The sequence below is a fragment of the Sphaeramia orbicularis genome, chromosome 12 (genome assembly GCF_902148855.1).
Source record: "Sphaeramia orbicularis chromosome 12, fSphaOr1.1, whole genome shotgun sequence".
Classification (NCBI taxonomy): Eukaryota; Metazoa; Chordata; class Actinopteri; order Kurtiformes; family Apogonidae; genus Sphaeramia; species Sphaeramia orbicularis.
The window spans coordinates 17368195-17393562 of NC_043968.1; the positions used below are offsets into that span (position 1 = coordinate 17368195).

The 25368-nt window shown below is 38.1% G+C and overlaps 3 protein-coding genes across 5 annotated transcripts; 2 read left to right on the forward strand and 1 right to left on the reverse strand.

Moving 5' to 3' along the window:
• Nucleotides 1-2287: 2287 nt before the first annotated feature.
• plac8.2 (placenta associated 8, tandem duplicate 2) lies at nucleotides 2288-3470 on the forward strand. The gene is given in 5 exon segments (XM_030150724.1): nucleotides 2288-2314; nucleotides 2316-2385; nucleotides 2521-2569; nucleotides 2571-2631; nucleotides 3315-3470. Coding segments are annotated over 5 exon segments (312 nt in total). The 3' UTR covers nucleotides 3420-3470.
• A 1572-nt stretch (nucleotides 3471-5042) lies between these two features.
• cops4 (COP9 constitutive photomorphogenic homolog subunit 4 (Arabidopsis)) lies at nucleotides 5043-10619 on the reverse strand. Its single transcript, XM_030150398.1, has 10 exons — nucleotides 10491-10619; nucleotides 9756-9835; nucleotides 9464-9615; nucleotides 8711-8814; nucleotides 8473-8626; nucleotides 8236-8386; nucleotides 7962-8132; nucleotides 7300-7415; nucleotides 7034-7118; nucleotides 5043-5731 (listed from the first exon to the last, which is right to left on the reverse strand). Exons 1-10 carry the CDS (start codon nucleotides 10562-10564, stop codon nucleotides 5598-5600), a joined length of 1221 nt encoding a protein of 406 aa, XP_030006258.1. The 5' UTR covers nucleotides 10565-10619; the 3' UTR covers nucleotides 5043-5597.
• Nucleotides 10620-12021: 1402 nt separating this feature from the next.
• Nucleotides 12022-24845, forward strand: lin54 (lin-54 DREAM MuvB core complex component). Of its 3 annotated transcripts, none has more exons than XM_030149576.1 (14): nucleotides 12022-12133; nucleotides 13998-14764; nucleotides 15782-15893; nucleotides 16025-16155; nucleotides 16816-16971; nucleotides 17544-17745; nucleotides 17837-17910; nucleotides 17989-18186; nucleotides 18291-18382; nucleotides 18671-18742; nucleotides 19869-19971; nucleotides 20052-20189; nucleotides 20282-20484; nucleotides 21549-24845. In XM_030149576.1, the coding sequence occupies exons 2-14, from the start codon at nucleotides 14027-14029 to the stop codon at nucleotides 21748-21750; spliced, it is 2421 nt and encodes an 806-aa protein (XP_030005436.1). In that variant the 5' UTR covers nucleotides 12022-12133; nucleotides 13998-14026; the 3' UTR covers nucleotides 21751-24845. The 3 variants fall into 3 exon arrangements, with proteins under 3 accessions (XP_030005436.1, XP_030005437.1, XP_030005438.1); XM_030149577.1 differs by lacking the exon at nucleotides 12022-12133 and adding an exon at nucleotides 12251-12405; XM_030149578.1 differs by lacking the exon at nucleotides 12022-12133 and adding an exon at nucleotides 12700-13338.
• Nucleotides 24846-25368: the final 523 nt, after the last annotated feature.

The window sequence follows — 25368 nt, forward strand, 5'->3', positions numbered from 1 at the left end:
ACAGTATAAAAAAAAAGACTACATTCTTCTACATACTTACATTCTTATTATTTCTTTCCCCATCTATTTTTGTGGTGATTTCCAAATTAATTTATCCCTACATTTAACCTTTCCTAAGTGCTTTAGCCCCATTTCTTATATCCTCCTCTGAATATAGTTAATTTTCTGATCATGTAGATGTTCATAAAAGCTCAGAGTAAATTCAAATATTATTATATCAAAACAGAGAACATAACATGCTGCACTCTTTTGATACCCCTTGGCCAAATATAGTATAAGATTCTGTTGAAAGTTACTGCCCTATAATTTAGATTAGATTGTCATTGTGTAAAACTTATTACATACATATTTATATTTGAAAGTACTCAGATATTACAACTGCACAAGGCCATTTGACCTTAAAAAAGTATATCAAGGTCATCTATTTTTAATAGGCTTCTGCTCCATGCCAAGATGCATGCACAGTATAAATTTGGTGCAGATATCTCAATGCATTCTTCAGATAATGGGATTATGTCATTGAATGGACAGACAGACAGAAAGACAAACAACAAAACGATTACAATACCCTTCGGCCAGAAGTTGGCTGAAGGCCAAAAACTGAAAAAAAGGTGACTTTTTCAATCAAATGTACCATTAACTGATTATAAAAATAAGCATCTACACCAACTGTCATTTATTAAACTCCATGGGTTTTACTGGTGAATCACTGTTGTAGAAGCTGACAGCGTTTTCATGTTCACTACAAAGCCTTTGAATGTCCAAATGGGTCGTATTGGTGCTGATGAAAAGCTGAGAACCTGGATTTCACTTGAATTATTAACATAGGATAGGATTAATGGTTGAAAAGTTATTGGACATTTTAGATCAGTAGATGCTTTTGGTTGCTTGTAACTGTGTAGGTCTTTGAGGGTTAATGCAAATCTCTGTGATACAGGAAACATAAAATATGGGTTGCTATGCTGTACTTTAATAATACTTTTTCAAAATCAGATGTCAGAATGTAAAAAAAAAAACAGCTAATCTTTGTCATTTGACTAATATTTCAGTGTCCAGACAATCTTTACATGGCAACCTTTTGTATTGTACTTCAATTCACTGAAGTTTTTATCGTGCAACAACTAAAAAATGACAAAAGGCACAAAAACATACAGTTCTGTGTAAAGTTCCTAGGCCAACATTAGGTTTGTTGGTTTGGTAAAGTTCTAATAACCACACATATGCATTTGTCAGTCTCTGTATTAAGATCTAATCTGAATGCATGGGAAGTATTTACAGCAGTGAAAACAAAATTTTCTGTGGAAAAAACAGCTTCTATACTGTAAAGTGGTTGTATTTAGCGTTACACCCCCCACCCCCGCCTTTGCACTTAGAGTATCTTTAACCCTTCTGTTCAGACAATATGAGATTTATTGCATTTATTTTCTTGTGTTTTATTCTAGGTGTCATTCAACACATGTCAGATGTTTCTAACTGTTTGTGCTGCTTCTTGTCATGGGGTCAGGGGTCACACTTAATAGTGACTTTAACCTTTGGAACCCATTTAGTTCAGTTTTTTCTATGGCTTTTAAGGCTGTGCACATATCCCCTGTATTTTCTTCTTGTATCTGAAGAAAAGAAAGTGAGAAATAGATAATTATCAAAGCAAACAAAGCTGGAGGTGGCCTCAGTTTTCTGCATAGTCCTGTATTTATATCATGTATGGTGTTAACATTTTAATACATTGAATACAAATCAAATAAACAGTGTTTTTTTTTTTTGTTCTTCAACTCTTTTTTTTACCCAACCTAGATTTCTTTCACCCAAAACTATGAAAAATGTTTTATGGTTCCAAAAAGGACGGCTGATATTACAAGATAGATGATAATGAAGCTGGGGTATATTGTTATAAACTGGGCGTGGTGTAGGTGTCTTCAGTGCCCATTTTTATGGGAAGAAATTGCACAATAAACCAATTCAACCTACTTTAATCAGTTGTAAAGGCTCACACTTCCTTTATTCTCAGTCTGTAGTCCAGGAGATCCGCTGGTCTCACCATCCTTCAACTGTTCATCCATCTGGTAAGATTTACCTCATAATGACTGCTTGACTGAGAAATCCCTAACGGATAACTTACATTCTGTTTCCATATTGTTTGATGTTCAAAAGAGGTGTAATTTATACTTTATCTCTGCAGGGGAAGATACAGAAAGTAGGCCATAACTCTTTTGTGTTAAGCCAAAGAATAGCGATAAAAAACAAAAGTCAGAGACAAAACTCAGAGAAAAAGTAGTTTTTTGCCTTCATCATGGCTGTGACCAACCAACCAGGCAGACCCCCCCCCCCCACACACACACACACACTTCCAGACCAGGTTGTGTGATTGCTTTGATAACTGTGGTATTTGTAAGTACTCCTTCCTAACAGTAAGATTTCTTTTTTGTGTGTATACATTGAAATGTAATCACAGTGAGATTGTATGCAAGATGTGCTGTGGTTTGTTTTGTTTTTTGTTAAATAATTTCTCCCCTTGTGCCTAAGGCTGCCTCGGTCTGTGCTGCTGTCTGGGCTGCTCCATCACCACTGACATAGTGCTGTCTGTGTGGTCTAAGAATGGCCATGTGTAGCGTCTACAGGACCAGATACATCAGTGTAAGCTTTCAGTAGAAATATGGTGCTGCGAGACTAAAGCAGAATGGCGTTGTGCTGTATTAGTGTTGTTATCAGTAGTTTTTAATGCTCATTAGAAGGAGTTTAAGATTTGAAAAAGGAGATTTAAAGCTATTTTCAATAATCTCTCAGTTTTTATATGATAGATGTAGGAATTTGTTTGCTCCAATTACACTATAAAAAATCCAGATGAAATCATGTGACGCATCATTCAGATATAGGGTTGATTGTCTTGGCTCGGGCAGATGCACAACTATAAACAACATGGAACACTGATGCAACCAACCTTAACAAACAAATGTTCAATAGTTACTCTTACTTTCAACACCAATATCAACAAAGTGGCTAATGTGACCTTATATTGCTTCAGGTTCTTTTATTTACCATAAAAGAGTGGGAAGTTTGTAGCTCAAGTGGACACTTTTGTGAATGCGACATGTTGTAAAATACTTTGTTAGAGCCAAGGTTGAAAAGCATTGTATAACTGCAAGTTCATTTACCAGTCAGCATCACATATTTTTTACACTAACTTTCCTAATTAATCAAATGTTTTTTAAATTCATATTCACTATTCTTCATTTTCTTAGTGTTCTCTATGAGTAACATCTAGCACAATATTTAGCTTCCAGATGAATTAAGTCCTCTTATCTTCTCTGTGTGTTCAGGGCTCACTGTGCAGTGTTTTCATGGTGATGCTGTGCTGTCCACTCTGCAGCATCTGCCAACTGCAGCAGGACATCGATCGCAGGAACGAGCTGATGATATTCTGAACATGTGCAGGAGTCTCAACAAAGGCTCCCACATGAACAAACCTCCTGCAGAATATTCATCCTACTCCATAGCATGATTGGAATGTGATATTTTTAAGTTCATGGAACTACTCTGTTAACAGAAAACCATGCATTTTAATAAATGGCTAATTCATCATTTCATCAACAGGAACAAGACAATAGGAGGTTCAAGATAAAACTAAGTATAATCCTTGGAGGGAAGTGACATTCCTTCACTCAACTCAATTAAACATTAGTCATTAAGGACAAAGCATTCAGGTGAAATGCGATTTACTGTTATTTTAATCTAATTTTTTTTCTTGACTTAGGACTATAGTCATTGTTCTTGAGGTGAAAAATAAAAAACAAATATACGGTTACATCTTTACAGTAAATGTTGGTATAAAAGAAAAAAAAATATGAAAAAGCCTAAGCAGTGATATTAACTAGTAAGGAAAAAATTTGTATGAGCCAATGGTGTGGTGTGGGGAATACTTAGGAGGATATTTACCTTTACAATAAATGTTGGCATAACACAAAAAAAACACTTTATTGCTTTAGACCTGTAGAAAGTAGTGCTTTGTTTTCTTTTTTCCCCTCTCATCCTCTACATCAGACTTTCTCAAATGGGGGTACGTGGACCCCCAGGGGGTACTTGAAATTTTTTGGGGAAAAATACAATAAGTAAATCATCATGTACTAAATACAAAATAAATATAAAACATCATCATGTACTGAATACAAAATAAATATAAAACATAGTAAATACATTCATATAATAAAACTGACGCTCCTGACCTTATTTCATTTCAATATTTTTTAAAAACTCTGAGCCCCCCACCTAAGCTTTGGTAACATTTTAAGAACATTTCTATTTTATATTATTAAAGGTGAGTTTATTTGAGTAATTGAAAATGCTGAAGTGAGAGTTGGGGGTACTTGGCTAAAAATATATATATATACAGGGGTTGGACAAAATAATGGAAACACCTTCACCTCAAGATGATAATGCCCCAATCGATACAGCTAGAATTGTTAAAGAATGGCATGAGGAACATTCTAATGAAGTTGAGCATCTCGTATGGCCGGCACAGTCCCCAGACCTCAACATTATTGAGCATTTATGGTCAGTTTTAGAGATTCAAGTAAGACGTCGATTTCCACCGCCATCGTCTCTAAAAGAGTTGGAGGGTATTCTAACTGAAGAATGGCTTAAAATTCCTTTGGAAACAATTCACAAGTTGTATGAATCAATACCTCGGAGAATTGAGGCTGTAATTGCCGCAAAAGGCGGACCTACACCATATTAAATTATATTTTGTTGATTTTTTAAGGTGTTTCCATTATTTTGTCCAACCCCTGTATTTCAGGGAGTACTTAACTGTAAAAAGTTTGAGAACTACTACTCTATGTGACTGATGATTTATCATTGTAAACTTGGTTATGATTTAAAACGCCTCATTAAATGTAGGAGTTATAACACTAAGAAAACTCACATCAACACTCAAACTGTGGTGTCTTCAGGAGAACTGTTGATAAAACACGAGCAGTGAACTTTTAAAGATATGACAATACTTCAGTGAAATCAATCTTTTATCTAAAATAAAGGAACACAGTGCAGACTTTCTTGTCTCAGCTTTGAATTTAATTCTCTTTGCTGAAATTTCATAAGTGTGAGCCATAAGGTTTACATGAAGCAATAAATCGAGAACCACTTGACAGATAGAGTTGTATCACCATTTTTAAGTTAAAATCAGGACAGTGTGTGGAAATGAAAAGGCTTAAATAGACCAGATGTACACATTTGACCTCTTTTTGGATTCTGTTAAGTTTATAAATTATCATGTGGTGTTTTCTTCTCATGCCATGTGAGTCAGGAGGTGAACACAGCCACACCTACAGGTCAGGTTACGCTTACTGTTGTTGTGATCATATGTATGCCAGACAGAAGCTTTGAAAAACCCTGAATCCTATTTAATGGAGAAAAAAGTACTAAAACTGTGCTCTCTGAACATTTAACAAAAAGAGAAACATCTGTAACGAGTGATGGCAAAACCAGAAGGGTTTCCCTTGGGTGCTTCCATTTCTGAGCCTAAAGCAGTGATATTATCTAGCAGGAAGACAAAATTTTAGGATGAGCCAAGGGTGTGGCGTGGGGAATATTTTGAAGAGGATATTTTACTGGGTCATCTGGGCTTCCATGGCCTGTGCAGCCCACTCTGGAGCGGCCTGTCGGATCTTTTCTAGAAGGTTGTTGACTTGGAAACACAGAGACTGGATCTGTTTGTCCCAGGTTGGGAGGGGTTCACGAGCTGCCAGAAACAGAGGATAACATATTAGTCACACCTGCATTACATGAAAATAGAACGAAAGATTAATGTTTGAACGTGAGGAAGATCTGATGAATGTGGCGTTAAAGCCGGCAGTCCATCCAGTAAAAGTTGCTGCCCCTACTGGACAGGGACATGCATTACAATTCTTAATAGAAATCATCACACCTGAAAAATGTTACCAGTACAGGTTCAAACATATGAGCTGAAAAGAAATTATATCTAGATGCCTGGATAAATGATAAAAGTCAACAACTTTACTTCTGCCAGGACTGGGTGGAATGCTGAAAGTATCAAATAGGTCATCTGATTCTGCTTTATAGAGGATATACGAATCACCATGTATATGTATGTTACCATTTTTGTACATTTTAACATGAGGGAATAATTCAGCGTTCTCACTAACTGGTTAGTATAAATAAACCCACTAGACCATCAGTGTCTGTGTATAGTCACTGTCGGTTCACCACTATCCCACATTCAGGGATACACAATAATACCTGATAAGTATGTCAACAATAAAGAAAAACAAAGTCAATGGCAAAGTTTTAATTTCTATAACCCTGTGGTCACCATGTTTTTTTTACTGGAATCCTCTCTTTTCCTCCTCCCTACCTGAAGGAGGAGCTATAACTCTTTTCTAGTTTGTATTGTAGTATTGTAGCAGATTGGTGGAGGGTTGATGATATGAGCGTTAAAAGGAGACTCTCTCTCCAATCCCAAACAACTCTGACAACCCTGTGATTCTGTAGAGAGTGACTTGTGTTTTGGACTGTTTGTCAATACTTGTAAACCTTCGTAAATGCTTAAAATCAGCAGTTATATGTAGGGGTGAGCAGCCATTTTATTTTCTGATACTTTTCTCCTCTTTCATTTAGTTTACATAGGTAAGAAACTGCATTTTGTTTTCCTTTCCTTTGTTAGATATTTAAATAATAAATAATTTAAGACTACAGAGTGTTTTATTTGCTGATTTGGCTTCCCTCATAGTTAACTCATTCTTGGATTTTTCTCTTTTTTAGCTATAAACAAACCGATTGTTTTAGACTGCAACTAGTTCTGGGCCAGTCTTCTTGAAGTGGCGAAAAAGGAGAATTACTTTTCATGTTATGCTCAGGTTCCCCTAAACCAGATCACATCTGATTTTGAGGGTTATAAATAAATACTAACACTGATAGAATATCTTCATTGTTTTATATTGTATTTTTTTCTTAAGCATTTCAAGATGTGTTTTTTTTTAAAGCAAACAACATTAAAAACTTTTCCTTTTCTATGATGACTTACTCTCAAAGTGTACAATGCCATCTATCTGGTCAATGAAGCCATTCATGCGTCCCTCAGTGATCATCTGGGAGGCGATCTTCTCAGCCTAAAGACAAAAACAGGAAGTGACTCTCTGCAGGTACAATATTTAAACAAGAGCAGCACATATTGTATTACACAGTAAAAATAAGTTTTCAATTTGGATCCAAAAGATGTCTTTGTCCAGCTGACAAACCGGTGTAGAGTCTACTGCGTCATGTCATTTGTTAATTTAATTCAGGTCTCACCTTTGCCGGTGGGATTTCCAACAATGCCCCTAGTTCCTCAAAAGTGATGTTGTTATACAGTTTACTCGCAGACAGCAGGTTGTGTTCAATCACAGCTCTGTCTAGGATGCTGGAGCCTTGAATGGACAAGACAAAATGCATATTTTAAACATAAGATTCTAAATTCTTTGTATTTCCTGTACCTCTTTTCATTTTAACAGAATCAAGAAATTAGCAAGTTCACTTTGCTCTGCCTCTATGTTGTGGGGAAACATTTATTAAAAATAATTGCTTATCCTTAGAATTTCACCATAAAAGGGTGGATCAGTAAACTAGTGTCATACTTTGATGCCTGCACCCTTTTTCATTGTGCCATTTAGGAAATAAAAACTCTCCTATCCTGATTTAGGTCAAGGCTATCAGCTGTCACACATGACTTTTACTGTAAATCAGCTGTAATATTTTGTAATAAATGGTTTTCTGAGGCTGTTGATGGCTTCATAGTGGACATTTTGCATATTTTTACCTGCAACCAGTGCAATCATTAGGGAGTCCAGAGGCTGATTATTATATTTCCTGCTGTCTTGATCAAAACTGTACAAAATGTCCCTGTGTTTTTACATTTATTCTCACCAAATCTAGCCATACAGCAGTGTGTCTAAAAGGCTAATAGCTCTACTCACCATCTGCTGTGGTGGCCTTTTGGTGTGGCATCAGCATGGCAGCAAATTCCTGAAGCTGGTTTCCTCTGATGATACGGTCCAGGTACATCTTTTCCAGAATACCGTAGGCAGCCAACTGCTGACAGCGCTCATCTTTAAAAAGGGTGGCTAACATACGAGACCTCTGCTGGCCTTTAACAGGGAAAAATAAATCGTACATATTAAAGCAAAAGTTTTTTTTTATTTATATTCATTTTCAACAGTTAAACCATAAGTATAACAGTTGCGAGAATACCTGCAGAGGCCAGTATGGTGCAGTTAAGGGCATGTTTCAGTGCTTCCAAACGTTCACTCTCATGGACAATTGACTTGTAAGACAGCTCGTTGTATCTTTGTGCAGCTTCAATAAACTTCCTTCTGAAGTCTAGAACTCTGGCATAGCACACCTAAGACAGAAAGCAGCATGAAAAGCTTTGAACTACCAAACAACAGTAAGTGCAAATAAAATGCTGTGAAATGTGCATATGTGAACCTTGTAGTGGATCTGCAGCTGTTCATTTGAGGACTCATTCTGAAGCAATGAGGCTCTGTTAATGTAAGCCTCAGCCTGTACTGGATCATCATCTTCCAAGTATAGACGGGCGATTTTCAGGTATGTATCCAACTTATAATCAACATTGTATTGCCTAAAGGGGAAAACACAAACATACTGACAATCTTTAAAAAAAGAAATTGGCAAGGATTCAATAATAAACCTTCTAGGTCCTTACTTCTGTCCGGTTTCCAAGGGAATACCAACTAAAACCTGGGCAGCATTTCTCCAGTCGCCTTCCTTTTCATAAATGGTTGCTAAGTGTTGTCTGATTGAGGCAACCTGAAGATAGAGATATGAAAGATGGGTCAAAAACCTACTATCCATTGTCAGTTTTTACAACCTTGTACAGACTGCTTTATTTATGGGTGGCTACTAAATGACAACAGAGGCCAAAGTTAATTGTTATGTTTTATCTACATGTGCAACTTTCAACAGAGTTCAGAAGGATGAAAGGTTGCTCACTCCACAGTTATTCCATCACCACGTAAAAAAAAAAAAAAAAAAAAAAAAAACATGTTTCACTAGGGACTAAACAAAAATTATTTTTGGAACTGTAAACTGCATTATGTGATTCCACTGTTATGAAACACATCAGTGCTTGTGTAAATGCTTGTGTCAAATTTGCATTGTATAGGTAAAAAAGACACACTAATGGTCACTTAAAATCACTGTAAACATTCAGTGTTAGCGTTCCCTAATAAGAAGTGTGTCCCTGCACTTCAGAGGGAGTCACCAAAAATGGCTGATCAAACCAAAGCTTTAAATCACTGTTTGGAACCACCACTACCCAGAGCAGTGATTTAGTCACAAAATGCATTCTACCAGGTGAGCTGCTAAGGTGCCAAATGATGCTTTTTTTCCTATGACAGTTTAAGTTATGCTGAGCAAATTTAATGTATTAATACTGAGAGACCATGAGATGACTTGCCTGTTCCTCAAAGGAGATGACCCTTGGCTGGATCTTTTCCAAGGTGAAGTGATACACTGCTTTAGCTGTTGCATCTGGCAGGTTAGGCAGATGTGTGCAGAAGTCAGTCAGTAGTTGTCGTGAGATGACAAGACTGACATTTTCATTGACCACTGTAAAATATAGAGCAGCATATTACACTCACTGTCATGAATAACGCAACACTCAATGTGTCATTTCTCAAAATGACTTGTGATTAAAGAATAATTGCAAAAAGCAAAGATCACATTAAAAACAAGCAGGCACATCATACTTGCTTCAACAAAGGCCTTCAAGGATTCCAGTTGATCTGCATCTGTAAACTGAATGGCCTTTTCCAAAATTTGTCGATATCTATAAAAAGATTTTAAAGATTATACATTTTAGTAGCAATACAATGAAACTAACAATGGACAAGTACTTGAGTGATACAGTAATATGGTGACTTTAAATATTTACAGTTTATAAAATGAAGCTCATTCAAATGCACATTTGATTTGACTGCCTTTCCAATAAACAGTAACCAGTTTAAGCCAAGTTCTTATTGTTAAGCCGGCGCAGTAATACAGTGTCGTTAGCATCCGTAAGTCTCCATTAACCATTTTACCAAATAAGCTACGCTAAAAGCTTTCCACGCTGGAAGCTTGTTAACTGAGAATAGCATTATCTGTAAAAACAGAAACCTATGATATGGTCAATCCACCTGTACAGCTAGTAAACACTAGCTATCTTCTATTAGTTAAATAAAAACTCAATAAAATAAAAACAATAGCATAATGGTAGATACTTCGCTGATTGATCTGTGCATTATTGCGGTTAAAACGATACAATAATAACAAAAAATACGTTAATCTATTCAAGTATATGGCTAATATAGCTAAGAAGCTAACGTTAGCTTAGCTCGGTCTGTCTGTGCTACTTCACTGCTAGCTGCTGCAGCGTTCACATCCTAAGCATGACTCCACGAACAGATATTAATAGGCACTGTTAAGTTTTCACAGTTCCATACTTGGCAGCGAGATCTTTATGAGATCCACTTGAATTCATCAGCTGTGCAAGCTCCTGCCTCACTTCGGTGGCCATTGTCGTCTCTTTGAAGCGTCAACAACATCAGTTTTCTCTCACAAGACAGGACCGACACTTCCGGTGTGTTTCAGGCAGAGCGCACTCCCACCACAGCGGCCAACACAGGCATCGGCGGAGGAAGGAGAGTTTACAGCCGAGAATAATGTATGTGCTTATGTATTTAGTTTATCCACTAATGGTTTCATATTATGGTTAAAGCAGCTACAAAAGTAGCACAGTCAACATAGATTAGATTAGATTAGATTAGATTAGATTAGATTAGATTAGATTAGATTAGATTAGATTAGATTAAACTTTATTGCAACAGGATAAGGTGCAAGAAAATGTGCATACATAAAAATAGTGCAAAAATCAAACAATCGAAAAATAATAATTATAGTAGTAAGTAATAAAATTATATAGGCTATATGAAGTAGAACTGCAATATGTCAGGCAGTACAGATGGGAGATAACTCCTGATGCAGTTCCAACAAGTTCACAAAACAGTAAGTAGTTGCTCTATGTGCACAGTTGCAGCTGGACTTGACCACATTAAAGAAAAAATATCAAACAAAGCAAAAACATAAAGAAAAGGGAAAAAAACAAGAAGAAAGGGTGGGGGGCTTACCTTAACTTGCTGCTACTCATGCGGTGCAGCATCATCTTAATTGATAGAGATTAAATAACAGCATTTTACATATTGTGATATTAATCTATGCAGCAGCAACAGTAAAAACACAGGATTAGGAGCAAACACATCAGAGAGAAAGGTGAAGTTGGACATTTTGGGGACAGACTGAGATGGTTTGGACATGTGCATTGTGAATATATGGGTAGACGGATGATGAAGATGATGTAGCGACCAGGTAGGAGGTGCAAAGAGGAGATTCATGGATGTGGTGAAGGAGGACATGCAGGTGGTTTGTGTGAAAAAAGAAGATGCAGGGTACAGCATCAGATAGAAGCAGATGATTTGTTGTAGCGACCCCTAAAGGGAGCAACTGAAAGTAGTAGTAGAGTAGTAGTAGTAGTAGACTCCCAAACAGTATGTACCTCCAGGTCATCAGTGTGATCAGTAAATGTCACCCTCTCCTACTCCCACCTGTACGCCCACCATAGGGTTAGACATAGACAAAGACAAAGTGACATTGTGACTTACACTAGATATTTTTACATCAGTGCATAAGCCTATCATGAGCTCTCACATCAAATGTTACTGTTTGCAATGACATTAATTTTTGTTTATCATATTTTTTTTATTTATAAATGCCCATATGTAGTGTGCACTATATTCACACATTAAAATATTCTTTGTTAGTTATAGTGACATTACCGGTGGTCACTGACACATTTTAATTTATTTTAATTATTGGAAATGAATCAAGAATATTGGTTAAAAGATAAACTATGGTGAGGTGTTTGTTTGTTGCTGGCCCTTTAAGTGTGACATCTAGGTGACGTATTGCAGAGAGGGCGTGGTCGGCCTGTGAAATGTCAGGGAGGAATGGCGCTCGGCGCGGTATTTTGAACAATCGCTTTTTCCTTTCCTCGTTTTATCTGGAAACGTTGCCTAGCGCAAAAATTCGGGTAAGCACAGCTATGTATAAGGCCGAGTGAAGCTTTGTGACACTGCATCCAGTATAAAGCAGCACACCTAAGAATGTGGTGAATGTTGAGGGATATTATAGTGCTAGCTAGCTGGGGTTAGCAAGCTCAGCAAGTTTGCTAGTACAGTTGTCCTGCCCGCTGGGTTGGCTTGATGAGGCTGATGATGATAACGATAGTAAAGGGTAGACACCAAAACAGCACCCGGGGAACGGCATAGTACATGCAGCTGACCAGCTACAGTGATTACTTCTGTGTGTTGAGTTTGTATTAGCAGTATTTATAACCAGTGTTATAATGTGTTGTGAAATTATGACGCAAGATATCTGTTAACTTGTTAACTTAGCATGACAGAGACGCGTATTGACAATTGTTTTATTTTGCGGTCAAGTGGACCTTTGCCGATATCTGTGTCTTTAGTGTATTCTGTCGAAACGCAAAGGGATAGGTCAGCTGTTTAGCTACATTTGCTGCTAGCTATTTTCACGTTTCTAAAAAAATCTCTTTAGTAGTTGACATGTTTGCTGTGTAGGACCTAGACTTGTATATGATACGTTTTCTTTTCTCAGTACGACTTACCTGACGTTTAACTTGGACGTGTCTATTTTAATTGGTCAGGCCACGCTAACTTGAAATGTAGACATAAAGCCTAGGCTTTAAATAGGGATTATACATGGATAAACTCAGTGCTTTAAAATGGTGCATCGCTAAAATGTTCTCATCCAAAAGAATACCCCAAGTGACAGATGGAATTATTGAGAGCTAGCGTTGTTTACGTTGTCAGACTCTGTTAAAATAGTTTAACACTTACTAGTAACGTTAGTAAACAGCTACTAGTTAGTGTTATCTGTAGCTCATATGTAGTTGTTCTGATTTGCGGTTGCTTGCTTAGTGTCTTGCCTTTACGTAGGTGAATATTAATAAATTCACCTCCTCACTCTGCATAGCTTTGTGTTAGCCGGGAAGCTAGCTGAGCTGATGACGATGTAAAAATGGCGGATCTTTCGAAATCCAACCCCGGCCTGAAATAGTAACGAAGCCAACAAACAGCTTGTCGCTTTCTCACTCTTTGCCCCAGCTGGGACCACTGCTGGAGATGTTTTTACATGAATTAATGTTGCTCCGTGTTGTTTGCGCTTGTCTGTTTCATCCGAGGACGTGAAAATATTTGGAGCAGTGAGTTGAGTGTGAGTGGTTTGGGGTGGGTAGGGTTCATATGTGTGTTTCGGTGGATTAATGTTGAGTAGAGTGCAGCAGGACAAAGATCCGCCTGAGATGATCGGTGCGGCCTAGCTAAACCAGCATCAGCTGTCAGGCCCTGTCAACAGTAGCAGAAGGCAAACGTGACTAACGCATGCTTCTTCATTGATTAAATGCCACTTGATTATTATTGATAAGTGATTTATTGACCAGCATAAAGTTATCAAAACGGGCATTTCTGCTGAGAGTGCACGGCTAACTCGCTAGCTATACAGCTATACTTGTTTATTTTCTTTGCAGAATGGTATATTCTGAAATGGACTATCATTTTCCTCATTTATTTAGTATTTGAAGCACTTTAACTATAAATATTCTTGCAGTTGTTAATATATTGTATGCAAATGCAAGAACATTGTAAACAATGTTCTTTGTTCTTAATTTAAGTGTATATTTGGAGTATAACACAAGTGCACATCCCTTGTTGTATGTTGGGTTAAAATAATTAAAATTATTGGGAGGGTTAAGAAAAAAATGCATTTTTTCAGCATTGCGTATTTAGCCACATTTTATGGCTTTTCCATCTTTAGTACAGTATGTGTCTTGGACTCATTTTACAGTGACAGTTAAAGTTATATTGCTCTTGCAGAATTGAGGGACCGCTGAGACTCTGCAGTCATGGACGTGGTGTCACCAGAGCTCAACAGCCTCCTTCCTGATGAGATCATGGATACTGAGGCTATAGAAGACATTCCTCACTCCCAGTCTGATGGCACCACTGTGCAGTCAGAGCCCGATGAGGACACATCAGTTCCAATGGAAACGGACACACCTGTAGCTTCTGAAAGTGGCTTCTGTTCAGATGCCACTTCAGCAGCGCAGAGTCTGATCACCTCCACAGACTCCACGCTGAGCATCAGCTCTGGAAATCCGATTCCTATCTCCATTTCTAGTTTGTCATCACCCCTTCTCACCCTCAAACCATGTCTGGCCACCTCAACAGCCACCACCAAGACTACAGATAGTGTAACTGGGACTAGTATCACTACAAGTGGTTTGCAAAAGCTCAGTGCTCCCTTCACCATCTCTGCTGCAAACCACCAGATCATTCTCAACAAAGTGGCCTCATCACAGGCCACTGAAGCAGCAAAGTCTGCAGGATCTCCCCAAGTCATTAAGCAGGAGGGACAGAAATTGTTGGTTACAGCTATAGGGAAGTCGGGGCAGCCTATTGTGTTGCAGTTGCCACACACCGGCAGTAAGGCTGGGGTTGCCCAGACTTCAGGAGATACCAAGTCCCAAACCCCACAGTTTAAAGTGGTGACTATTGGGGGACGATCGGAGCTCAAGCCAGTGGTGGGAAGTAGTACCAACCAGGTGACGACACTGCAGGCCCAGCAGCTGAAGACTGTACAGGTAACATTAGTGCCTTTTGATACTGTGCAATAAGGGGTTTTGTTTATTTTAACATTTAAAATATTAAAAATACATTTTTCATAGCCATTAAGATGTCATCTACTGGTTAATAATAAGCAATGGCTAACTGGCTTAGTCTATAAAAATGGAATGATGGTGAAAACCCTGGTGCAAATGTACTTCAGCCCAAGATTGCATCTGTAAATATCAAGTCAACAGCTGATACAAAACTCAGAGTTATAACTTCCTGCTCAAATTGTATAAACACAACTTACAGCTGTGGAGTTAAATAAACTCTCAAAAAGAATCCAGTCTTTCTGGCTTTGCTAACCACTGCAGTAGCCAGTTTTCCAGCAATTAATACTTCTGAAGGGCACATCCAGCATGTAAACTTATGGGCTGCCAGCCATGATCTGATCTGAGCTGAATAGAGACACATATGTTACATATCATGATGGTACAGACGTTCTATTTTTCTTAGGTTCTTCTCTGGTTACTCAGGTAGAAAGTAGGGATGTAGAAATTTTCTACAAGCCAAATGTTTAGATCTGACTCTAGTCAATGTACAGTTTGAGGAACAAATGAGTGTGTACAGCAGAGCACAAATTTTCACTTTTATTTATTTATTTATTTATTTTTAACTTTGCCTCATTGTCTACCTATAACCTGTTACCACAGTTGAGCAGGTATTTGGCAGCTTTACTCAACCATAAAAGTGACATTCATGTGGGTATATATTTGCATCTACAATATTTGAAAATTTACAGGCACATATAATACAGGAATGTGATACAAATCTAATGTAGACAGTGGTATACTCACACATTATAAATCAGCAAGTGTATCAGCTTGAGAAAACAAATGGATTTGATTTGCTCCTAGAATGAACACAAGTATGAGAAAATGCCATTTTTACAATTCACATAGATTTATTTGGCATTTGGTCAGATTAAACATGTTATTTTCATGTGTTTTTATACATACAAATACCATAATTATTTCTGAATGTCACTGCAGATCGCTAAAAAAACACCAGCATCCTCAGCAGCACCGATCAAGTTTATCATCACAAAAACTGTTAACAGCAAAGGTCTCAGCCCTCAGTCATCAGTGTCACCTGTTATTGCAGGTAAGTGTATTTTCAGAGTTATTGTTGATTAGTCACTTGTTAAATTTGAACAGTTTTTGGTGTTAAGGTGTTCGACATGACGTCCCTCTTTCTGTTGTAAGTATCCATTTCCTTAAATCATCTCTTTACAGGACGGGTCCTCACACAGAATTCCCCAGTGATGCCTGCAAGGACCATTACTCTGACTGAACCCCATAACACTAGTATTCAAAGCATACCTGGAAAAAAGATTGCAATTTCACCCCTTAAGACTCCCAGTAAGGTAAATTTTACAAATCTCATACATGGGACACTCTGTAATTTAATACTTTTTCTTAAATTCATGATCAGATGCATCTTGTTAGTTACATTCACATCATGGTGACAGAAGAAAAACAATGGGAATAGTTCCCATTGTAACAGTCGGGAGTGTTCTTTTATGTTGCTCCTACTTCACTGACTATCACTGTTACATAAATATAGTTTTATTTTTTTAAATAAAGGAGGATAGGGTTAAATGGAGGAAGGTGATTTGCTGTGGCGATCTCTGAAGGGAACGTCTGAAAGGATGAGAAGAAGGCATTCGCAGTTTTTTTGAAAATCATGTAAAGTTTTAAGAGAAGCGGTAAATGTTACATGCATTTTTGTAAAATGATGTTTTGTTACCTGTTATAATGTAACTTCACATTTCTTTGCACCAAATGAAAGACGTTGTAATTGTCAGGTAGTCATTGTGATTTCATTGGTGATGTGAGAGGAACCCAGCATAAAATGTTAGTGAGAACCTGTCCAAAGTAGTTTCTGTGCTTCAGCATTGAGAAAATATGCAGAATATAGGCAGTGACCTGGAACAGCAAACAGACACACACAGTATAGAATACTAAAATGTCTGACTGGATGAATAGTTAGACTGACAGTATCCCACTCTCCTCCATATTTGCAGGTGACTGTGGTATCTGTGGCGTCTCCAACCCCTAGTGCCCCACAGAAGTCCGTCACACTGCCTGTGAATGTAGCACTTGGCCAGCAGATCCTCACAGTCCAGCAGTCCACATCAGCCTCGCCCGTCAAAGTGGCCACCAGCCAAACCACAGCACAGGTGAGACCAGAGCCCACAGCTGTTTGATCAGCTGAAGTGTGAGCACTGATGCCATGGATTTTGTTGCAGATGATCTGTTTTTGTTTATCAATATTGTACTGGATTTGAGTGACTATAACTAACTTACCTAACTTTTATTTGTTTTGTGTTTCTTGTTAAGCTAGTACCCTTTTCCTTTTATTACACATGGATGGCTGTAAAATCTGACTAGGCCTTCTGTTTTGTCACACTTCGTTGTTGGAAGAGAAAGACTCAGAGCTGACTTAATTAGGACAGGACTTTTTTTCTTGGTCAGCTACAAAAGGCGATTCTCCCACTTTTTAAAAGAAATCCTTGTAAAGTTGTAATATATTATTGTCTCTTTTTCTAACGAGTGAGGCACAACCCTCAGGTGGATGGTAGGAAATTGATTTATTCTGTCTTATTTTCATTGTGATGCAATTTTGTTCAAAAGCTGTGATCCTTCAAACCCATATCACTCTGAAATGATTTGTTTACATCTACAAGATAACACTTAAAGGAGCTGAGAAAATGACAGTAATGCATCTGCTATTCAATCTGACCACTTACAGAATATTAAACCAGTGCAGTCCGTGACAGTGGGAGGTGTCAGTGGCTCCCAGTTCAAGACCATCATCCCACTGGCCACCCAGCCGAATGTACAGCAGATTCAGGTGCCAGGTAGCAGGTTCCACTACGTTCGCCTTGTCACAGCTACAACAGCAAGCAGCACAGGACAGCCCAGTGGTCCCAGTACGAGCTCCATACCAACAGGTGACCCACAACATCTGACATCTAACAGTTCTTAGTAAAGGTACGTGTAGAAGCTCTTTTGTCATAGCATCTGACGCTTAATGTTCCACAGCTAAGCCGATGGTCGTCAGTACAGGAGCAGTAAGGATGTCGGTCCCAATTGTCCCAGCACAGACCATGAAACAGGTAACTGAACGGAGTATATTCATTCAGCATGGGTTTTTCTGGAGAGTACCTTTAGCTGAGTTCAGTCATTTCCTGTAGGTGGCACCGAAGCCTTTGACATCAACAGCCCAGGTGGTGACCGCCACTCAGACGCAGCAACGCCTAATCATGCCTGCAACGCCACTACCACAGATCCAGCCCAACTTCACCAACCTCCCTCCAGGCACCGTCCTGGCACCAGCTCCAGGAGCCGGGAATGTGGGCTACGCAGTCGTGCCAGCACAATATGTCACACAGGTTAGTTGTTGTCAGCATCAGTATGTACGAACTGCAAATGAAGTTGAAAACTTTGCAATATTTATCTGTGGTGACCTGTTTCTTTCCAACCTGTATTTCTTTAGCTCCAGCAGCCACCTTTTGTGACGCTTGCCAGCAGCTCTGGTTTCCAAGCATCCGCTGGCATCCAGACTCAGGCCAGACTTCCACTCAATGGGTAAGAACTGACAGGAAGATGTTTAATGCACAGTGTGTGTGACTGACCGACCAACTGAAGCACTAAAGTTCTGTTTGAAAGCAGCTTACAGTATAAAAATGTTCAATTAATTTTATATTATTATGTTAATATTATAATATCTGTTTGTAATGGTAGTTTTTTTTTGCTAACCAATTTGTCTCAATTCAGTGTTTTGATCATTTGATTATAAAGGAAAAACTGGTCTAATACTGGCATACTGGAATTTTAGTGTTATATTAATAGATTCTATTATTTTGGGATTCACAGCTTGTCAACAGCTGAGACGACGTCCAGACCGCGAAAACCCTGCAACTGCACCAAGTCACAGTGTCTCAAACTGTAAGTACAACTGTAATTTTGATCAGTTTGTTGATGCTATGTAATTCTGCTGATATTGGCAATTAACACACAATTTCCCTTATTACCATAGGTGATAAATCAGTGTTTTTCAACCTTGGGGTCGGGACCCTACATGTGGTCGCCTAGAATTCAGATGGGGTCGCCTGAAATTTCTAGTTGTTGATAAAAATAAATGTACTAATTAAAAATATATGGTGAGTTGGGAGAGACAATCCCAATCCATAAAGGACATGACACTCTGTGAAGCTGAAACTGAAGCACTGTGGTACTATTTATCTTTCAAATGTTCATTGTGGTCAGTTTATGATGCTGCAGCTGTGTCATAATTCCTAGTTCAAGTTATTGTTTGTTCAGTATTAATTGTCAGCCTTGTAAATCCAAGCTGGACTGACTGTACATACGAGGGCTGTTCAATAAGTTCATGGCCTCACCCAGAAATACTGGTTGTTATAATACAGGATGTTACATTCTTTCGTGGTGGGATAGTGATGCTTGAACATCGATGGACCAAGTGCATTGCTGTAAATGGAGATTATGTTGAAAAATAAAATATAAATTATCGGTCTGTGTTGTTCTGTTCTGGGTGAGGCCATGAACTTATTGAACGGCCCTCGTATCCTGACCAAGGAAAATAAATTTCTCACTTTGTGCAGTAATCTACACCTGGCTTTTCTGCCTCCGTCCATAGTAATATACATTATACAGACTAAATGTTGTCTAAAATTAATGTTTATTTGCAACATAGTATAGCAAATTATTACATGATCAAAAACAAATTAATTTTAGCCAAAAAAAAGTCAATGTTTTGAATGTCTGGGGTCGCCAGAAATTTGTAATGTTAAAATAGGGTCATGAGCCAGAAAAGGTTGGGAACCACTGTGATAAATTGTGCAGTCAAAGATGATGTGAGAATGAGACACTAGAGTTATATTGTATAAAGATTTAGAAAAAAATGCACATAAAAAAGTGTCATCATCTGCTATGAGCCAAACCTTTGGTTGAACCACTGATATTGGTATCAGCCTATAAAATTGATTGACAACATATTTCACTCAGGCTCAACTATTCACTTTCAGTAAGCCTGTTCTGTTTTTGTTCTCCTTAGATATTGTGACTGCTTTGCAAACGGAGAATTCTGCAATAACTGTAACTGCAATAACTGTTTCAATAACCTGGAGCATGAGACAGAGCGACTCAAAGCTATAAAGGTAAGCTGGAAGGGTCTATGTTGGTGTAACTGAGTTGCATCTTCAGGAACATGTGATCAAGGCAAAATGTGTCTTCACAGACGTGTTTGGACCGGAATCCAGAGGCCTTCAAACCTAAAATTGGTAAAGGTAAAGAGGGTGAGTCAGACCGTCGACACAGCAAAGGCTGCAACTGTAAACGATCAGGATGCCTGAAGAACTACTGCGAATGCTACGAGGTGAGACATCAGCTACTCAATCATTTGCACTGAGTGTTTTGTTATGTTTCTCTCAACATAGATGTTTGACAGGCGTTCCTTCTTTTTAAAAGGCAAAGATCATGTGCTCGTCCATTTGTAAATGCATTGGCTGTAAAAACTTTGAGGAAAGTCCAGAGAGGAAGACCCTCATGCATTTAGCTGACGCAGCAGAAGTTCGAGTGCAGCAGCAAACTGCAGCCAAGACCAAACTGTCATCACAGATCTCAGACCTGCTCATGAGAACAACACCCGTCATTTCCAGTGGAGGCGGAAGGTACGCTAATACTTTAATACAACAACAACAAAGTAAGAGACTTCTATAGGACTATAATAATATGATTAAATTGTACAGATAAGTTAGTTTTAATGCCTCTGATCTTTTCTTTTGTCATGGCTGTTGGGCATAGCAAAGACTTTCTATGACTGAAATAAACTGTGTTGAGCTTAATAATAATAATACATTTTATTTATAAGTGCCTTTAATGTGAAACATCAGACAGAATCTAGAACAAATGAGAATTAGACAGTTTCTCTGCATTAGTGTTAGGATGCTGACATGAATATGAATAAATGCTCTGTGATTTTCAGATGGTTAGTTTTATTTTATTAATTAAAAAATTGAGCACCAGTGAAATGAAATTTCCACTTCTATTTTCAAATCCCTATTTAATTTGTTTCTGTTATTTGAGAAATTTATCATAATAGTGCCATTTACTTGAAGCTGAAAAAAGAATGTTTAAACTTTTTTCCTTTTCATTAAAGGGTTTAAATGCATGTAGATTACATCTTTTTATTAAATCATGAAGTCCTTTGAAAAATCAATTTTTTGAGGTAGACCTGACCAAGAAAGCATCCCAGCACATACAAAATTCAATTCAAACATACCAAAAATGTACAGAATATGATACAAGTAAATAACGGATAGAAAAAAGGGTGATAAAGCAGATGTTGAGGTACATGAGACAAAATTCAGTTTCGGAATAGCAATTACACTCTTCAGTTGTATAATGTTAAATTCACCCAAGGAGACAAAAACACACAGTTGTAGAATATTCTGAAGGTTATTCCATGTTGTATATAAATGATAATGGGTAATGATAGGTGATAGAGGAAGCGTAGGCTTCAACATGCCATTTACAGACACATGTAAAATCATAAAAAGTTTCTCAAAAGATCGTTATGTTAAGAATAGATAGCAACAACTTTCATGTATGGAAACAGAACTGTCACTGTTATATTTTTTCAAGACTTTGTGTCACATACCTATAACTCTGGCGACTCTGGTAGAGGAGGGGTGATGGCACAGACAATAATTTATTAATGCCTTGTGTCCTGCAGATTACCATATACGTTTGTAACAAAGGAAGTACTGGAAGCGACGTGTGAGTGTCTGCTGGAACAGGCCAAACGGGCAGAACAGACTCATCAGCCTCAGGCAGAGGCAGAGCGGATGATCCTGGAGGAGTTTGGACACTGCCTCATGAGGATTATCAGCTCGGCGGGGAAAGCCAAAGTAGACTGTGCCTCCATCAACTGCTAGGCCAAGCACTGTGACTCTGTCCACCGTCTGACCTGGCCCAGCTGTGGGGGCTGAGGGCCGTGGACCCATGTGCACTGTCCCGGGCCCCTGGGGCTTCTCACGTTGTCTCCCTCATCAAAAGGAAGAACAATGGCCCCAGACTACATGGCTTCCCTAGTATTGAGTTTGCTAAAGCCAGCTGGAATAACAGACGCGGAGCAGTCATTTGTACTGTTCACCTGGTTTGTAAGCAAGTAATTGAAGGACAAATAGACCCAGCAAGTTGCCTTCACATGACGTTATCACAGTTGTTCACCTTGGCTGTGGTGAGCAAAAATGACTCCAGTGCTGAACAGATTTAGGGGTAAATTTAATCTTACATTTTTCTTTTTCTCCACGTTCTTTGTCCTACAAGACGCTGGCAAATCAGTTTCTCCAAACTTTTGTTCTTCCATTTTATTCTGTTTTCCTTTATTATTTCCCATTTCAAGGTTTTTCCAAAAAGTTGCCTGTAATTTTTATGTAATCAGTATATTTGTGCTTATAGTAGACAAACAGAACACGTATCTTTTGATATTTATTTTGACAAATATTTGTAACCATTATGAGCGCTAATATTGTGTGGCTTATAGTGCTGCAAATTGTTAATTATTGACTAAGCCTAGGCTAAATTGTTTGAAAGAGAATGAGTAGAGGCAATGTTTGGTTTTATCCGAAAGGAAATTGTAAATCAGTGCACACCTATAGTGGTTTATGCCCACACACACACACACACACACACACACACACAGAGAAGTGTTCAGAACATTTGGAACAAGGGTGGATTGGCAGAGGTATAAGGTTTGGGGTGGGGAATATTTTGTGGTGCTGAAGCCTAGTTCCTAGTTATCAGTTTTATTTGTCACATGCTTATAAAGGCCATGATTTCACAAGTAAATCAGAAATTTACCATGGATCATTCAGTGATGTTCTGGTTACTTGTTCCTAATAATCAGCAAATTTAGGAAACACAAACGCAGAGAGCAAATTATACCCAACCAATCATGGCTGGTTTGGTGTCACTGGAGCACAAATCGGGAGTCGAGTGTTTTTATGTGTCACTGCAGAAAAAGCACAGCAGCAAATATTACACCTTAACCAATGACTGCATTCATCTTACACTGCAGGACAAAAACATTTAAGAAGACATAAGATAATGTAGGACAGATGGTCATCACTCCTTTTGCGAGTGATCAAATTTGTGTCCAGACATGAGCTGCAACAATTAATTCTTAACTATAAAAGGTTCATCGTGTCACATTTAGTGGTGCCTTTGCAAATCACAAAAAACTTGGAAAATAGAGCCACATTTCTCCATTTAGTAGGTATGTTGCTGCACTGGTGACATAAGTTCATGTTTTCGTGTTTATTCCTTTTTTATTGACAACCCCCCCCCCCCCCCCCCCAAAGAACCAGCAGATTATTTGTTTTGTTATCTGTTCAGACATTAACTCCATGTTGTTCTTCATAGCACTTTTCTAGCTGCAACATTACATGTAACATGGAAGACACAAATCCAAATAGACTGGAGTAACATTTCCAAATATCTCCAATTGTGATTAGGATGAACTTCAATCTTGACCAGATTGTGATTTTAAAAAGCAATCTGGATGAGTAAAAAGTCCATTTTGTTTGCAGGTCTGAACAAAGCCGTTGAATTGTTCAGAGTCCTTGTAATGTGTGTTCCTGGGTATTCTACTGTGCATTCACCTACTGTATATCAAACCAACACCTCATCAGCAATATTAGTTTCTGTGCTTTTCTGCTTTGAATGTACTTTGTGAAAAAAGGCTTTTTATTTGGTAGATTTTCCAAAGTCATGACTGAATCAAATCATCCATCATTATGCTGTTAAGGTAAAATATTCTCTATATAAATTATAAATGTGGTCTTTCAGACACCAATGATATGTGAGTGGAGGACATAAAACTCATATAATGAGCTCCAATGTTTTTCCTCACTTGCCCACTACCTGTTTCCCCTCTTTTGAAAACTACAAATCTTGTTGTTTGACAGTCCAGTTTTGCTTAAAAGCATTTCATCATGGGGACAGATGGAAATGGATCATTCCCAGAATAGTGATACAAAGTATGCAAAATATAGATCAAATCTACAGTCTTAAAATGGAGCATTTGTTTTCTCTTTTGTATCTGTAAATTCACCATAAAGCTTAGCTCATCTAGTCGTTTGTCTGCACAAAACAATGTTTTTCCACATTTAGTTGGAGTTAAAGGTTGCAACATTAAAAGAAATCACAAGCACAATGGCCCCGTTAAGTCACAGCTGGTTAATTTTTCTGTTATGAGATATCATGTATCAATGCAGTTAATCTCTTTTAAACTAATTTATTTTTAATGCTCTTGTTAGTACCTCACATGATGTAATCCAGCCGTACAACCTCTTCAGAGTGTTGGATGTAGGGCTAGCAGTGGGTTGGCATTCATCATTGTGGCTGTAGCTAAATGCGATGTCTCACTTGACCTCCCATCCTGACTTAATTAAACTGTATCACAGTTTTTAAGATCAACACTTGTCCAGATGCTTCTTCTGACTCAACGTTAATTACTTTTAACTGCCTGCACTTCCCTGGTACGTTAGTTTGGGGATAGTAATGAAGATGTTAAAGGGTTGCTAAATATTCTACTTGACTTTGTAAGGTGTATATTTTGTTCAGCTGCAGCTGGTAACACTTTCCTGGTAACTCCTTAATCCAGGCTCACCGACCCCTTGATACTTGAGTTGAATTAATACCATGATCTACAGCTTCTCCTGTTTCTAATCTCTGCTGTCTCTCGTTGGATCTATAACAGATACAAACGGAAAGACAACAAAATCCTGACTTCAGCCGCAACCTGATTAACTACCCTGTTATTAAGATGACTGTCTTACCGTTCATATAATACAGTACGCACAGCGTCAGAGTAGCCTTGCACAAACCTTCAGTACAGAGATCTGTTTTGTACTGTCTTTCATCACATTTACTTTTGTGAGCATGTATAAAGTTGATTTAAAATTTAAATCCTGTAAAAAGATAAAATTGCAGATTTGTAAAATAAATCAAGCTTTAGTAATGAGAATCATTGCTTCTTTCATAATCACAACACACAGACTCTGGTCATAGTGTAGACTGTAGATAAAGATGGGCACAGAGATGGTTCCTCAAAACTAAAACCAAACCATTTTGTATCCAGGTCTTAGATCCAAGCCCCTCAACACATTTCATTGAGTAACATTAGTTGGATTTGTGTGCATCGTTCAGATAGATAGATAGATAATGTTAAATTCATCTAGATGTTATCAATTTTGCAATGAAGTCGGCCCAAAATTATGCAAAAATGCACAGTTTCTAATCAAATAACAATAAAAGAAAGCAGACAAAACTGGAGGGAAACATGTTATTTGTTTGGTTGTAACTCACCTATATTTTTTAAGAGGTGAGACAATTGTGATTCAGATCATGGACTGTGATTCATATGGATAAATCACACATCCCTAATACTTACGCAGTGGGAGGAAGTGACCTGTGGTGTCCATCTTTATATACAGTACAGTTTCTAGGCCTTCCCTGAAAAAGCAAAACAGCAACAACAGTTGGTGGTA

Coding starts and splice junctions, on each gene's coding strand:
- lin54 (XM_030149576.1), top strand. CDS start 14,027: ATGGACGTGGTGTCACCAGAGCTCAACAGCCTCCTTCCTGATGAGATC. Junction 14,765..15,781: donor AGCAGCTGAAGACTGTACAG/GTAACATTAGTG, acceptor ATGTCACTGCAG/ATCGCTAAAAAAACACCAGC. Junction 18,383..18,670: donor GCCAGACTTCCACTCAATGG/GTAAGAACTGAC, acceptor TGGGATTCACAG/CTTGTCAACAGCTGAGACGA.
- cops4 (XM_030150398.1), bottom strand. CDS start 10,564: ATGGCCACCGAAGTGAGGCAGGAGCTTGCACAGCTGATGAATTCAAGT. Junction 8,133..8,235: donor CACCATACTGGCCTCTGCAG/GTATTCTCGCAA, acceptor TCCCTGTTAAAG/GCCAGCAGAGGTCTCGTATG. Junction 7,416..7,961: donor AAAGGCCACCACAGCAGATG/GTGAGTAGAGCT, acceptor TGTCCATTCAAG/GCTCCAGCATCCTAGACAGA.